The 15,626-nt window shown below is 37.1% G+C and overlaps 1 protein-coding gene across 1 annotated transcript in view; it reads right to left on the bottom strand.

The window, feature by feature from the left end:
* Positions 1 to 15,626, bottom strand: part of nphs1 (NPHS1 adhesion molecule, nephrin) — a 121,794-nt gene that overhangs the window by 15,690 nt on the left and 90,478 nt on the right. Inside the window, 6 exon segments of the mRNA XM_026934929.3 lie at positions 67 to 248; positions 1,419 to 1,530; positions 6,045 to 6,196; positions 7,869 to 8,025; positions 9,153 to 9,315; positions 11,306 to 11,427. Coding sequence (XP_026790730.3) covers positions 67 to 248; positions 1,419 to 1,530; positions 6,045 to 6,196; positions 7,869 to 8,025; positions 9,153 to 9,315; positions 11,306 to 11,427 — 888 coding nt within the window.

Genomic DNA, 15,626 nt, shown 5'->3' with positions numbered 1-15,626 from the left:
CCCAACAGAGGGCACTGATTCCAACCCAAAGTGCAGGACCAGCCCATGTGAGAGCTCCATACTGACCCATAGTGGTGACGGTGAGTACTGCACCGTTATCAGCATAGCTGCTCTCTCCCATCGAGTTAATGGCATTAACTGAGAAGTTGTAGGTGGTGGAAGGCTTCAGGCCGCTCACTGCGTACACGGTGGATCTCGGCGGAAAAACATCAACGTACAGGTAACTGGCAGACCCCGCCCACCGGTACCTGTACATCAGACACAGCAAAAGAGAGACATATCAACATAAGCTGGATCTGAGGGAACACTGTAGATGTTAATTCAGCACTGCAAGTGTTTGTTCCAAACTGTAGCAGTTAATTCAATACTGTAGTACTGTAGGTGTTCATTCAGCACTGTATGAGTTAAACAATCAGTATTAGAGATCATAAGTAATGAATAACCCATGATGGGCCGTGCTGTTCTAGGAAAATAATCCATGGCAGAGTGGTTTGATGTTGTGTGACATGAAGCGTAGTGTAGATTTTCTTATAACAACATATACCAGAGTGTGTCATTCCTCTTATACCATAGTGATTTGCAACAGTTACAGTTTTAAAATTATTAATAACCAACATATCATACTTTTTTAATCACTTACGGTTAGCTATAAACAGTCATACTCTCAACACCTTCACGTTTTTTGTCTTTTGAAGTTAATAAGACCAAAAAAAGGAGCTTGTCATGTTACAGAGAAACCACAAGGTGTAAGTGCCTTTGTCAGACAACTTCTGACCGCTACAAAGTGCTGACACCCGCTGACACACTTGAGTAAATATTAAATAAATGTCTCCAGCATATCACACATTATCCTTTTTTTTAATAAATAACAACACATTTTTTTTTCATTTCTTTATTGTTAGGCTTTGATTATGTGGAGTGTCTGACATGAGTTGTAACTATAGATACAAAAGTGTATTACACTGAGCAAATTAATATAAACCTATCATTAATGTTACTTCTACTGTTAGAGAAGTGGTATAAAATGTGTTAATTAAACACTGCAGGTGATAATTCAATAATCCCAAAGTATAGTCAATGTTGTAGATGATAATTTTGTAATACAAGTGTATATTAAACAATGTAGAAACTAATTAACCAACTAATTAACAGGATCTTTACCCTCTATCTCCACTTACCTACATACTCAGTCACTTTCTTCTCTCAACAATTAACAGATCTTGTATTTTTCACTTTGCCATTTCTAAAGGTTATTGATAAGACAGCTTAAGTGGTGTCATGACATTAAAAAGTGGGAATGCATGGCAAGGCGTGACAGATCTGTCCTCTGTGGCATGAACTCAGAGATTCGACTCCACTGACTACACTCACCTGACATTATTTACAAGATATAATTTATAATTATCTGTGTGTCTGACCTGACTCTGAAATTTTGAGTGAGCCCTCCATCGAAGCCGGGCATCCACTCCAGAGTGACGGAGTTTGAGGAGATGCTAAGAAGCTTCAGGTCTGAGGGGGGGTCTGGGTAATCTGTCAGACAAACAAAGAGAAATAGATAGATAGAGAGAGAGATATGCATTCAATAATGAAACTTCTGCTAATAGTGGGAAACAAAGGTCTACTGAGAGAATAGAAAGTAAATGCCTGGAAATAAAATTGAGCTTTGTTGAACAAAAAAAAAACAACAAGAAGAAACAACAGTCCAATCTTGTCCTATCATTCATCATTCATTCATGTATAAATATCAACACTGAAACCACATAGCTGAATGATGCAGTCTATACCGACGCAGGCTTTCCTGCACAAGCGAAATTCTGACAGCTCGGACCAAAAGCACAGTCATGCAGTAATGCAGAGCTGCTACTATAAAAGCAAAACACACACAGCAATTACAACCCTGGAGGAGCCTGACACTGCAGCAACGCTGGCAGGATGAGCCTTTGCTGATCAGACAGTTTGCCATTCCAAAACTGGCAACAACACTGGGATTTAATTATTAACGCTCAACTTCAGGTTCTGCTCATGACATACAACCTTCCACTGTGATGCACTTTAAAAAAACATAAATATTTTTATTGCTTGTTGTGTAATGCTGGTAATTGAGAAAAAGAATGACTTACTCACTTGCTATAAAAGGCATTTGCCTGGTTTTCTTAAATAAAATTCCCCAGTGACTCAAATATAATTCAAGACATATATGCACTTTTACTGCACTAGTTTAAGTACTGTAACCTTGGAAGTCATATATTGTATATGACATATCACATATATTTTAGTGATGTAGTTTGAAAATAAGTCTAAAAGTGCAGGATCTACTTTTACAATCAGCCTCATAATTAGATTAATAGCTAAACTGGAATGAAATGAATTTGTTTACACCTAAATCAGAGTAGTGTAAAGGAAGAGAGGAAAATAAAATAATTCTTGAAATAGCCGTTTGGATCTGAATACTTTCCGAATTTGATAGGACAAATCAAATCTTCTGCTGTTGTAGCCCACCTGCCACAATGTTCGTCATGTTGTGCATTCTGAGATGCTTTTCTGCTCACCACGCTTGTAAAGAGTGATTGAGTTACCGTAGCTGTCTTGACAGTCTGGCCGTTGTCCCCTGACCTTTCTCATCACAAAGGTGTTTCTGCTTGTAGAACTGTTGCTCACTGAATGTTTTTTTTTTGTTTGTTTTGTTTTGTTTTGTTTTGTTTAGCACACCATTCTGTATAAACTCTACAGACTGTTGTAAGTGAATATCCCAGGAGATCAGCAGTTTCTGAAATACTCAAACAACCAACAACCATACCACGGACAAAGTCACTTAGATCTTTGATATTTCATGTGAATATTAGCTGAATATCCTGACGTGTTTCTACATGATTTTATGCATAGTGCTACTGCTACATGATTAGCTGATTGGATAATTGAATGAATCTGCAGACTTTCCTTTTAAAGTGAGTATAAACTGGTAGTCTACAGAGGCATATGGCACAGAGGCACAGTGACTCTGTGGTTCAGAGGCTGCTGAGGTTAAAAAATATACCAAAATGCTCCCACAGCACTGTAATACTTTACTGTAATAGGAAGCCATGCAGTCTGGAGAAGACTGGAGAAGATACTTTGTTTAACAAACAGACTTGTGAATAAAGTGCTCTGTTAGGGATTTGACTGTAATGTGCTTTAAACTGTTGATATGCCACGTGTGAGATAATTGTCTACTTTCCACTGTTTCCCCTGCACTACTACTACAATTCTAATAGTTTAGGCTTTTGTTTTCAAAATAAAACTTTAAAATGAATGTGTGTGTGTGTGTGTGTGTGTGTGTGTGTGTGTGGACGTCCTGTGTGTAAGTACTTGTTGGCTTCTTACTGTGGTGATGATGAAAGCAAAGATGATGTTGGTGGATGGTGGTGATAAATATGATGATGATAATAATGTTAGTTCCTGATTGTGATGATGATGATGAAGGTGGTAGTAGTGATCATTCAACTGATAATAATATGATAATAATATGAAATGATAATAAAAAGTGATTATAATATTGGTACGTGACAGTGATGATGATGAAGACAAAGACAGTGATGATGATGATGAAGGTGGTGGTAGTGATGGTAGTGATGGTGATGGTAGGAGACAAAATGATTGTAGCTGTAAGAGGTGTCTCAGTACAGAAGTCAGGTGATGACCTTTATGAGTTTATATAAACAAATATATTTCCCCTTACTGCTATCCTGATGACAGGAAGTGATTGAGAATGATTATATTAGCCAGAGGAAGAGTGTATTGAAGTGCTACTGAGGAAAAGAAGCATTGCAAGGGTGAGAAGGAAAGAGAGAGGGATATACTGTATGTTCCCATTCATTTCCCCTGGTGAGTAAATAGTAATTATGTAATTATATAATTATGAGTACAGAATGGCAGAAGAGTCGGTCCTGCTTCTATAACCTTCGAAAAACTCAGAAAAACAATGTAACGTCATGTAAAAATGAGTGGAAAAAAATCCATGCTATTTCTCCTCAGGCATCGGATGATAAGAAGCATATAGTATGTATTATCACTCTATCATATTATCAATTATGAATATTCTATCATATTATCAATTATGAATATTCACAGTTGTAAAAACATAAAAGGAAGGGAGCAAAGCGAATATTGGATTGTATTTCATGGTTTTTATGGTAAACATTAAACATGCTGCCAGAGTGTAGTGGACTGGCCAGAAGACAGACAGAAAGAGAGAGAGAGAGATAGAAAGAGAGAGAGAGAGAGAGAGAGAGATGAGAGTATGGAAAATAAAGAGATAGAGGCTGATACAGTTAGAAGAGAAATAAGAGCACCAAAAGTGATTCAAAAGAAAAGAAAATGAGGAAGGAAGACAGAGAGTGATTGCTTTGCTTTTGCTTAGGCAATATTGAGAAATTTTGACTTTTAAAATGCCCTTAATGCACCAGCTTACCAAATTTCGAAGAAACTCCTATCGACTTTCAACCCAATTTTAGAGACTGTGTGTTTTTATAGGGAAAAAATAGCTTCTTTGGATAGTTCAGGTTTCCTAAAGGAGTGCAAAGCCCAAAAAGAAACACATAAACACAAAATTCAGTCTCAACCACAAATAACACTAGCTAGCTACATTAGCTGTGAGCTTTAGTAAGCCGTGTTAATTGTTCAGTACCGCTGATAATTACTCGTTATATCTTGTTAGCATAGCGATCTTCCCATCCTGGCTGGCTAATGCTAACCATGCAGGGGCAGAGCAGTGGCGGATGCTCTACATATTCTAATAGGCTAATAATAAGGCTAATAATAAACAAATTAAACAATGTCTTTCTTAACAAATAAAAATACATGATTGCTATTTATGTTTAAGCTGAGAGACATCGTAGAGAGGCTTTAAGTGTAAATCCTGCCAGGCGGCTCTTTAGGTCGATCAGGTCCCATCTTCCTTCCATTTCCACCAGGTCCAGGTAAAAAACGACTGTTTATCTGAAAGCAAGCTTTTTGGATACTTCACTACACACTTCCCCCCAGTTTACTTTACCAGATAAGACTTCACTCAAGTAACCTGTATCTTAATAGGAACACATGTACACCTGCTCATTCACGCAATTATCCAATTAGCCAGCGCAATGCATAAAATCATGCAGATATAGGTAAAGAGCTTCAGTTCATGTTCACATCAAACATCAGGATAGGGAAAAGCGTGGTCTCAGTGATGTTGACAGTGGCATGGTTGTTGATGCCAGATGTGCTGGTTTGAAGGAAGGCTATGGTAACTTAAATAACCACTCTTTACAACCGTGCTGAGCAGAAAAGCATCTCAGAATGCACAACACGTTGAACCTGGGGGTGGATGGGCTACATCAGCAAAAGACTTCATTGGGTTGCACTCCTGTCAGGCAAGAACAGAAATCGGAGGCTACATTGGTCTCCGGCTCACTGAAACTCAACAATTGAGGATTGGAAAAATGTTGTCTGGCCACAAACATAAAAAGAAGCAAACTTCATTTAAAGACTTTATTGTTATTGTGGTGCAGGAGCATCGCAGACATGTTGACAGCTGCTATCTGATTATAAACTGAATTGATTAGGCTTATGTACATTTTGCTACAGCACATAACTCTCCAAAGACTTGACCAAAATACAACATTTACTGTGTGAGGAAATTACACTTAGCGAGTAAGGTTGTAGATATCTTTAAGGAGACTGTGTTTGTTAAACAGACTCTTTACCAAACATGAACTTTGCAGATAGTCATGGCAAGATGAAACGGAAGATAATAACTTTCCACATTGTTTTGATCAAATATATTTTGGTTTCTTAAGATTGTACAGAATTCAGCCTCAGTGACATCTTATGGGTTTTCCCATGCCACCACAAAAACTGTGTAATATCATTTATTGCTGATACTGTGATACTCTCACTTCCTCCGGCCTTCTACACAGCAAACACGGTGAAAGGTCAATGCGTAAGGTGTTGGGTATTTAGCTAACCTGTCAGTCACCTGAAAAAAACAATATCGCCAAGCGTGAGTGTGTGCATGTGCATGTGCATACTGGTGCTGAGCAGCTGGATGTCGAGTGTGTCCTCTCCAAGGCTGTTTCGGGCGGTGCAGGTAAACACAGCATAGTCCAGAGCTGCACTCACATTTACTACAGTCAGAGTGCTGGTGTGTATCGCCCCCTCTTTCACAGTCCTCTCCAGATACCTTGATACACACACACGCACACGCACACACATTCATATCAGCATATCACATCAGTGTGTTGTTATTCAGTTGAGCATAAGCCAGTTTTCACCTGATTTGCACCCAGTTGCTATTTTCATAATTTGCTCGTTTCATTTCAGAAATCAATGCTGCTGTACTAATGTGGGTGAAGTGGAGGTGTGCAGTGATATTTTCTAACCCACATTGTTGTATAATTGCTCTAATCTTTCTAGACTTGCTTTTAGCTCAGATATATGTCCAAAACAGTATGTTTGTGACTTAAAGTAAGTGTTTGGTCTTGTTTCGTTCAGCCCAGTTTTGTGGATTTATGTTACCCCCAACAGCTAACTAAATACAATACAGATCATTATATAATTAATAGAATCAATAAAATGTCTAACATAATTAAATATCGATAGCTATGTTATCCAAATATCACAAAATTTATACAGTCATGGAGATGAGGGTGATGTACCTAGAGACTCACACAGAAAAAAGCACACAAAAAGGACATAAGAAGATCGTTAGCATATTCACAAAATATACTGCAAATTTATATAATGATATGATGATGTGTCATTATGATGTTTACCTCTTGTATATCTGTTTTGTATTCTTAAATTGTATATTAGTGTAATTTTATAATAATAATAATAATAATAATAATAAAAATAATAATAATAATAGTAGTAGTAGTAGTAGTAATATCAATAGTAGTAATTGTAGTAGTAGTATTAGTAGTATCAATAGTAGTAGTGGTAGTAGTAGTAGTATTATAGTAGTACTGTAGTATTGATAGTGGTAATAGTAATAGCGGCAGTAGTAGTATTAGTGTTACTGGCATTAATAGTAGTAATAGTTGTAATAGTGGTAGTAGTAGCAATAGCGGTAATAGTAATAGTGGCAGTAGTATTAGTGTTATTGGCATTAAAAGTAGTAGTAGCGTAACATCTAGACTTTTGCACTCCAGACAGCCAGACGGCGTGCATTCCCAAATACTAAACCCACTTCTTCAGTGGTATTTCCTATTTCCTGTGGAATTGCTATATAAAGCATGTGAACTTAAACTCAGGTGCAAAGCCTTACCATTTGCCTGTGTTCTCGTGAGTTCCGAGACATGTTTTTGGGAACTGATTCTCTATGTTTGCCTTTGCCTTTTCTCTCAATTTTGCCCTTTGCCTTGTCCTATTGATCTGATGCTGTTTTGCTATTTTGATCCTGCCTGGTATGTCGACATTGTTCTTGGACTGTGTTTTGTATCTGTTCCTGTTTTGGTGATTTTTTTGTTTTTCCACCCCTGCCTCTTTTTGACTTTGTGCCTTTGTCCCAATAAACTTCATGCACATGGATCCTTATTTTCCGTCTCTGAGTCCCATGTTACAAGTAGTAGTAATAGCAGTAGTAGTAGTAATATTGTAATTAGTAGTAGTAGTAGCAGCACCAGTAGTAGCAGTAGCAGCAGTTAGTAGTAGCACCAGCAGTAATATTGATAGCAGCAGCAGTAGTAATAGCAGGAGTATTATTAATAGTAGCATTAGTGGTAGTAGTAGTAACAGTAGTGAAAGTATTTAATTTTAAATTTTTCCACTCGGACGCTACCTGGCAAAGGACTTTCATCTCCATAATTGTGTATTATGTGTGTGTGTCTGAGTGTGTGTGTGTATATACACACCGTGGGTTGCCAAAGTTCAGCGGTATGCCATTCTTTGCCCAGCTGAATTGGACACGTGGTACTCCTTCAGCCTGACAAATCACATCAGCATCAGTAGTACCATCTCCTCGACTCGCCACTTTTCTCCACTGCGCCCCCTTCTGCAGCTCGGGAGCAACTTCACCACAACAACATATACACACACACAAACACACATACACATATGAGATTCATGATATATTAATACGATTTACTATAATAGTACAATGGCCCAGAAATGTGTTCTCCATATAGTCTGGAGACAAAGCTAGGCGCTATGGCAGCACCCCTTCATATTCAGCTCAGACCGTTTATAAATGTAAGGAGAGGATAAGTGTATTCTGAAGTCATTTCTACAGCATTTTCACACATGTTCAGTCTATACTTACTTCAGTTACTATTGTCTCTAGGCTTGTGCATATTTGTGTGTATGGTGACTTATCTTACATTGTGGATTTTTGTAGAATAGAACATGTCTAGTGTCGCAGAGTGATGAGCCAACCTGCGTAAAGTAGTGTACAAATCGTTTACTTCAATCACTAGATTTACATTTACATTTAAAGCATTAATCACTACGACTACTGAGTAGGGGATGTTTCGAACACAATGAAAGAGTAGATAATTGGCTGTGCGCTCTGCGTGGGATGGATGGCATTACTTTACCCCCTTTTAAATCAGAGCGACATTAACAAATTGCGTGTGTCTATGAGCTCATGTATATGGAAACGTGTACTTAGAGCTTTCCTCCCTGTGAGAAAAGAGTTGAACATGTCTTGGAGAAATCTCAACTCATATGACTATTAGTGAGTCAAACTCAGCTCATGTAACCATCTCAACTACAGGCTGCTAATTTAAGTGGTAGCTTGAATTACTTTATTGTCCCTAGGTTTGATATAGGAAAATATTTATGAACAGTAAATTAGCTAACATTGTGAATATTTGTGTGATTACATGTTTGATTTACTTCCTACAGTTGAACTGATTCAGAGTCAAATCACTTGGAGACTGCAAACTGAGACCAAATCACAATTGTGGACCAATTATTTTGGCCCAGACCTGAGTGTGACTCTTCTCACCTGCTGAAAGAACTGCTCCAAGGACAAAAGAGCACCAGAGTTTGAAGAAACTAAACACTAAGCGCTCTTTTAGCATCCTTAGAGTGGAGCATGTAGTATTCTTAGTTCTGTTGCTTTATTTTCCTGATTAGGAGAGATGAATTCATGTTGAACAGATATAATTATGTGATAATGTAAGTGCAGAACTCACAGCGTACAACAAGCTGACCCACCACACTGGCAGGGGGCGCTATGCCGTTGTTTGCAGTGCACTGGTAAGGACCTGCTTGAGCTCGGGTCACCTCATAGATGGTCAAAAGTCCAGTCGATTCGTCCTGACTGGTCTCTCCCAACTCCTCGAACTCACCTTCACCCTGTATGACACACAAAAAACAAACACACAGAGAAGCTATTTCAGTTAAAGCAAAAACTGATTGAAGACATCAATATTTTTAGTTTGATTTATTTGTGCTGCAAAGGTCAAAGATTGTTTAGCGTGACATGGAAGCTTGTTATTGCTAAATGATAGATGGAGAATGTGAGAACAGTGTCTGGGAGGTTTTTGAACCATGTTCATTTCCGAAAACAATTCTTGATTGGCCTCTGGCATGCGCTGCTGAACCTACTCTATCTGAATCTAAACTAAATAAGTGGGATTGGATAATGATGTGCAACCCGTGGCTCCAAAAGTGCTGGTCTCAGCAGAATTCACTGTGTCACATTCCTGTGGCACAAGGATTTTATTGACATTTTATGTAGTTTTAAAAGACAACAAAAATAACTGTGGGAACAGCGACACACACCTTGCCACTTCATACAGGGTGATATCAAAGTGTTAATTGTCCATTAAAGCAAAAGAAAATTAAAAATAAGGCTTTTCCAAGCATAGCCTTTCAGTTAGAAATTGGCTTCATCTACTGTAGTCTAATATTTTCAGATTAACAAAATACATTACCTGCCTTCTTTACCATCTGCCTGCATTTCCTTACCATCTGCCTCTCTGCTTTTCAATTCAATTCAATTCAATTTTATTTGTATAGCGCTTTTAACCAAGGACATTGTCACTAAGTAGCTTTACAGAAATAAGTACATTAAGGATATAAATTTTAAATGTATGAATTTATCCCTAATGGGCAAGCCAGAGGCGACGGTGGCAAGGAAAGACTCCCTGAAATGATATGAGGAAGAAACCTTGAGAGGAACCAGACTCAAAAGGGAGTCATCTGGGTGCAATTATAAATAAATCCCTTCTATAACTGTGTACTACATGGTCAAATAGTGCAATTTTGCAACCAGGAAATTCAAGACAGTTTTCATGAGATCTGTTTTGTTGAACACTGTTCACTGATGGAGACTTGAGTGCAAAACTGTTTGTGGCAATTGCAGTCCTAAAGCTATCATAGCAATTGTAGTCCTAAGCCATCATAGCATAACTCATTCATGTTCATAACTCAATATGAATTGTGGTCCAAAGCCATCTTCATGGTTTTTAAGTGGCACCATCCTCAGTAATCTCTATGATCTTCAGGCTGTCCACGTGGGTCCATCCTCAGCAGCAGCGAGTGATTTCCAATTGATGAGAACCCACCCAGAAGTAGGGCATCAGGATGGATCAGGCAGGTTCGGAGAGCAGAAGGGGTCAGGATCACTGGTATCTCAGGCTTTTCAGCTACCCCAGCTAGCCGACATCCCAACAGTGATGACTAGGTAACAAATTCTATGCCTCTTCACACACTTGTTTCTCTCACAAGCACACCTTTGTGATTAAGGATAGTCACTTATAATATCAGAAACCACAATGGTTGTGAACTTCGGACAGGAAACGAAAAAAAAAGCACTAAAAAGGCACAGCCTGAGCTAACACTGACAAATGTAGCCTGTGGCAAAGCCGCTTTAATGAAAGCTATTTTTCTCCATTTGGGACGGAGAAGGCGGAGCGCAGAAGGGTGAGACACTTAGAGCACACTTATGGCAGTGAAATATAGCACGTCCTCTCACTGAAGAGTGCCAGCGTTACACTGAGAGCAGGAGAACACAAAGAGAAAGAGGAGGAGGAGATGAGGAGATAGAGAGAGGCACTAATAGTGATGGAGAGAGACATAGAGGGAGGGGATTATTCAAAGAGATGGAGGAAGGGCGGAAAAAAAGGAGGAAAGCAATCATTGATTTCAATTTCATTTTCAGCATGCTGTCATGGTCTGACAAACACCTGCACTGTATTATGAAGTAAATGAATATTAAGGAATAAGAAAACAGGCAAATAGAACACTTGAACTTAAACAAGTCTTTTAAACTTTAAACAAATTATAAAAAGGAAAGCTGTTAGGAGTGAATACTGTAATAAAGTATGTGGTGGTGTCTCACCATCCACTTCCAGGAAAACATGCCATCAGTCACAGGATTGGCGTCAGCGATGCAGAACAGATCTGCAGTGTCTCCGATGTTCACGTGCACAGGATCCGTCTTCATCTTCACGCTAGGGGGATCTGTAAAAAAAAAATACACACACACACACACACACACACACAAACACACACACACACACACACACACTGGCTGAGTACAATTAATTTTAATATTAGAGTGAAATGCAGCCTTTGTGTGGTGTAACGCGGCCTCACATGAAGCCGAGTTACTGCTACCACCCCAATGTCCTAAAGTGTTTTATTCCTCTTACACCATAATTTGCCAGCACTATTTTTATTTAAAGAGCAACTTGTCATATTTTTATGCATATATTTGATGTTGTGGAATATCCATTAAACAAGTTAGTTCGTGTTATCACTTACGCTAGAGCAGCTATAAACATTGTTTTCTCACCAGCATCAGTTTTTTTTCTCTCTCTATCTTGAAGTAAATAAGACAAAAACTGCAGCTTGTCATGTTACTATGAAACTTCAGTCCTGAAAATCTAATGTCACTGCTATATCTCTTACTGCTATGAAGCACTGACGCTGAAGACTACTTCTTCATCAGATATCTTAACAAAAAAGTTGTTTTTTTTTACATTTTTTCACATGTATTGCATGTGTGTTTATTTTTTCCACATGTGATTGTTTCACGATTCATTTATTTTTCATTTGTGATATTTTTATGCATGATGAATGTATTCCCATATGTTTCTCCCATGTGAAAAACATGAAAGATGTTATTTTTCCCCGAAGGGTTAAAGAGGGAACTGTAGATGTTATACAGTACTTACACTTCAAAACTCTCTCTCTCTCTCTTTCTCTCTCTCTCTCTCTCTCTCTCTCTCTCTCTCTCTCATATATCTCCTCTCAGCTCCCACTGGGCTCATAGCCTTGAGAAAAGCAGCCCATTAGTACTCGTGTAAGCTCTCACATGTTGACATACTCGAGATGCTTCCTATTGTTTCAGACAGAGAAAATAGGAAGTCCTACATGGAAAACAGGGCCATCTGTAAAAGCTATTAAAATGCTTTATACATAATGAATGTGTAGCACTGTCAGGCGCTATTGTAGCAGGATGCAGGGATCCATTAGTGACGGAGGATTTTCTAGAACATGTAGGCCTAGTTTAGGTACAAAGCTGTTATTAAATCATTAAGGAGGTAATTGCAGGTCAGTAGCATGCTCTCTCTTGTTCTCTCGCTCTTGCTCTCTTTTCTGTCTCTCTTCCTTTGCTTAAACCATCAAAATAAATGTCCTATCCATACAAGTAATAATTAAAGTTACATCTACAGTAGTATCCAAAAGGCCCTAATAGATTTTCATCCATTTGATACATTAAAGCAAGAATATTTTATTTGCGACTTGGTCTCACATGTATAAATCTGTAACAAGTCACATGACACACTGTATGAAAAGATACAGAAGTCAAGGTTGAGAGGCGTTAATGTCTGGGATCAGAGTTCGTACCTTTGCTCATGACTTTATTCAAGATTGAATTGAACAAGCAGCCTTTGGTCATTTAAATGGATTAATTGTTTTTGCATTATTGGAAAGAATTTGAGAAATAATTGTTAGATATTTGAGAAATCCTGATCATAATTTAATCCTGAATTAATTTAAAACTGAAAAAAAATCTAATTAAATACATTTAAATATCTTGCTTACATTCCACTGGCTCAAGGTGGAAAAAAATTATATGACTGTATTTTCTTCTTATGTTTATGTATCAATTGCAGGGATTTTTATTTTACCTGAGTAAAAATCAAAATTTCTATTTTGTACCATCAATTACATTTCCATTAAAAAAGACTTTCTCTACTTACATTTTCATACAGACTTCCCAACTAGTTGCTCAAAATCTCAAGGGACATACGAAATATTTTTTGTTCCTTTGCCCAGCTACTGATTAAATTGCTTTTTTATGTAATACTAAGTTTATTGAGTAACTTGATAATATAATAATACTGTATATACACAGAATATAAACTGTATGTAACATCCAGTCATATCAACAGCCTACCATTTTGTACGGCTAGCACAACCAGTCATCTTCGCATGTACGTATACTGTCTGCTAGTCTCATTTGCAATACTTAAATAAGGAAATAAATAAATTAAAACAGATCCTGGTGTCAATTTAAAATGTACTATTAAAAAATAAGGCTAGTTTCATTTAAAGTCATAAAGAAACCCTGCTGCTAAGCTTAACCTTCATATCTCATTCATATATATATATATATATACACACACAAAAAAACATGCAAAACAATATTCAATATTTAAATATTTAGCTTTTTTACTTTGAACTATGTGAGTTCATCCACGTGGATAAATACTTTCACTTTTCAATGTCAGGTAAAATTCTGACAGCTGTTGTTGGAGGATGGTTGGAGTTGTCAGAGTTCTGTACTCTACTGTATGTCTGTGGCAGAGACGCTTTTTTTAAGGACGTTTGTAAAACAGTGGTATTTAAATCAGTCCTTGAAGCAGTGTCCTACTGATTTTCACCCAAGGCCAAAATGGCAAACCAGTTTCAAAATATTCAACCTGTTTAAATAAACTATCATTATTTACATTCCATGGCTAGATTTAAAAACTCGTGTTGTATAGCCGTAGGTATCTGAATAATGCGCAAAACCTTGTATGATATTTTTATATGAAGCAAATGTAATAATTATAAGAGTTATTTATAAGAATTTTCCTGCCAATTTATTCAGTTATCTGGACAATCTACTAGCCTAAATATCAGACTGGTGAAGAGGATAAATGTGTATCTCTGAAATAAAGTAAGAAAATGTGCTTGCATGAGCACTCTTTCCAAGAAATATATTTCTATAAAATTTTCTTTCAATACATTCTTCTATTGTTTATTAGCAAAGTAACCATCTTCAACCAATTCACACTGGATGAATTTCTGAAGCGCACACAAGTGTAAACGTTATAGAGACACATGCAAATCCAACACTTCCACTTTCTATATACTGTGGACTTCACTTAAAATAATAATGTATATCGATGTCATGAGTGTTGTGTGTACATAAGTGACACTCATGGATAAACATATATTCTATTTATTCATTGTCATGCTGCCTCACGTCACTTCTTTATTTTGATGTGTTGTAATTACCCCTTGGGCAACTTCAGCTGTTCAACTTCATCCATCATGTTTTATTGACACTGTTGTACAAATACAGGGAGGACAGATCAGTAGCCTGAGTGCCTAGGACAAGCCGAATTTGCATTCAGGTTATTAGTTTTTAATTCATAGCTGCCCAGGGCACAAGTCGAGAAAGAAAATAAATCCTTCTTACTATTGAGGTGCATCACCCTAATGATTTTTGCAAGTTTTCATTTGGTGTATGTCTGCATGTTTTGTTGTTTGACTTAATCTTTTGTGACTCATAATATTTACACTAACTCACGTGTTCCTACATGTATCTTACACATGCTTTAATTGGTCAATACTGGGGTTTGTGCCTTCTTATTCTTCATAAAACATCAGTCACAATAAACCTCCTGAACCCAGAACTTTTGGCACCAGAAAACTGAAATCCATCACTGGCCATCAAAGATTCTAGCTGGATGTTTTTGGTACATTCTCTGGACTAATTGTTAATTGTCACCATTAAAAAGTAGCTTGTGCTATTTTCAACAAAACAGGGGTCCAAGCACTAATGCTTGTTAACTCTACTGTTTTGTTATATTTTTATAATAATATTAAATTATATATATATAGCAGATGGATTCAAACTTTTTCCTCATGAGCCTCCATTCCTAGTTTAAAAAAAGCCATTTTATTGCTTATTATTAACTGGAAAATAAATTTTATAAAAGTAAAATAAAGCAACATGAAAACAACTGTAATTGTAATACAGCAGAAGGGGTGTTAAACACAGTGGACAGTATAAAACCTAACAGTACATTTTCTGAATAATTAATTTACAAATCACTTGTCTAATGCCTCTTGTGAAACCATGAATGGCAATTAAATCACTGTCCACTTATAATTAATATTAAAATTATTTGTGAAGTGTTAAATTTGAAACTTCATTGTAGGCTTATTTAAATGTTTTGTTTGTTTGTTTGTTTTTTTAAATCTAAAAATTTACTAAAAATTGAATCTTTCAAGCAGAGTGCTCAAAACCACCTGTGCGACTGCCAAATATTCCAGATTCATATGTCGATTGGCTCATCTGCCCATTTTATTAAGGAAAAAAATAAGACTGCTCTTTTAACATATTTTTACATTCTGTTGTTACTATGCAGAGCTCTTAG

The sequence above is a fragment of the Pangasianodon hypophthalmus genome, chromosome 14 (genome assembly GCF_027358585.1).
Source record: "Pangasianodon hypophthalmus isolate fPanHyp1 chromosome 14, fPanHyp1.pri, whole genome shotgun sequence".
NCBI lineage: Eukaryota > Metazoa > Chordata > Actinopteri > Siluriformes > Pangasiidae > Pangasianodon > Pangasianodon hypophthalmus.
The sequence above is the reverse complement of the archived record's forward strand: the minus strand, read 5'-3'. Positions and strand labels throughout refer to the sequence as shown.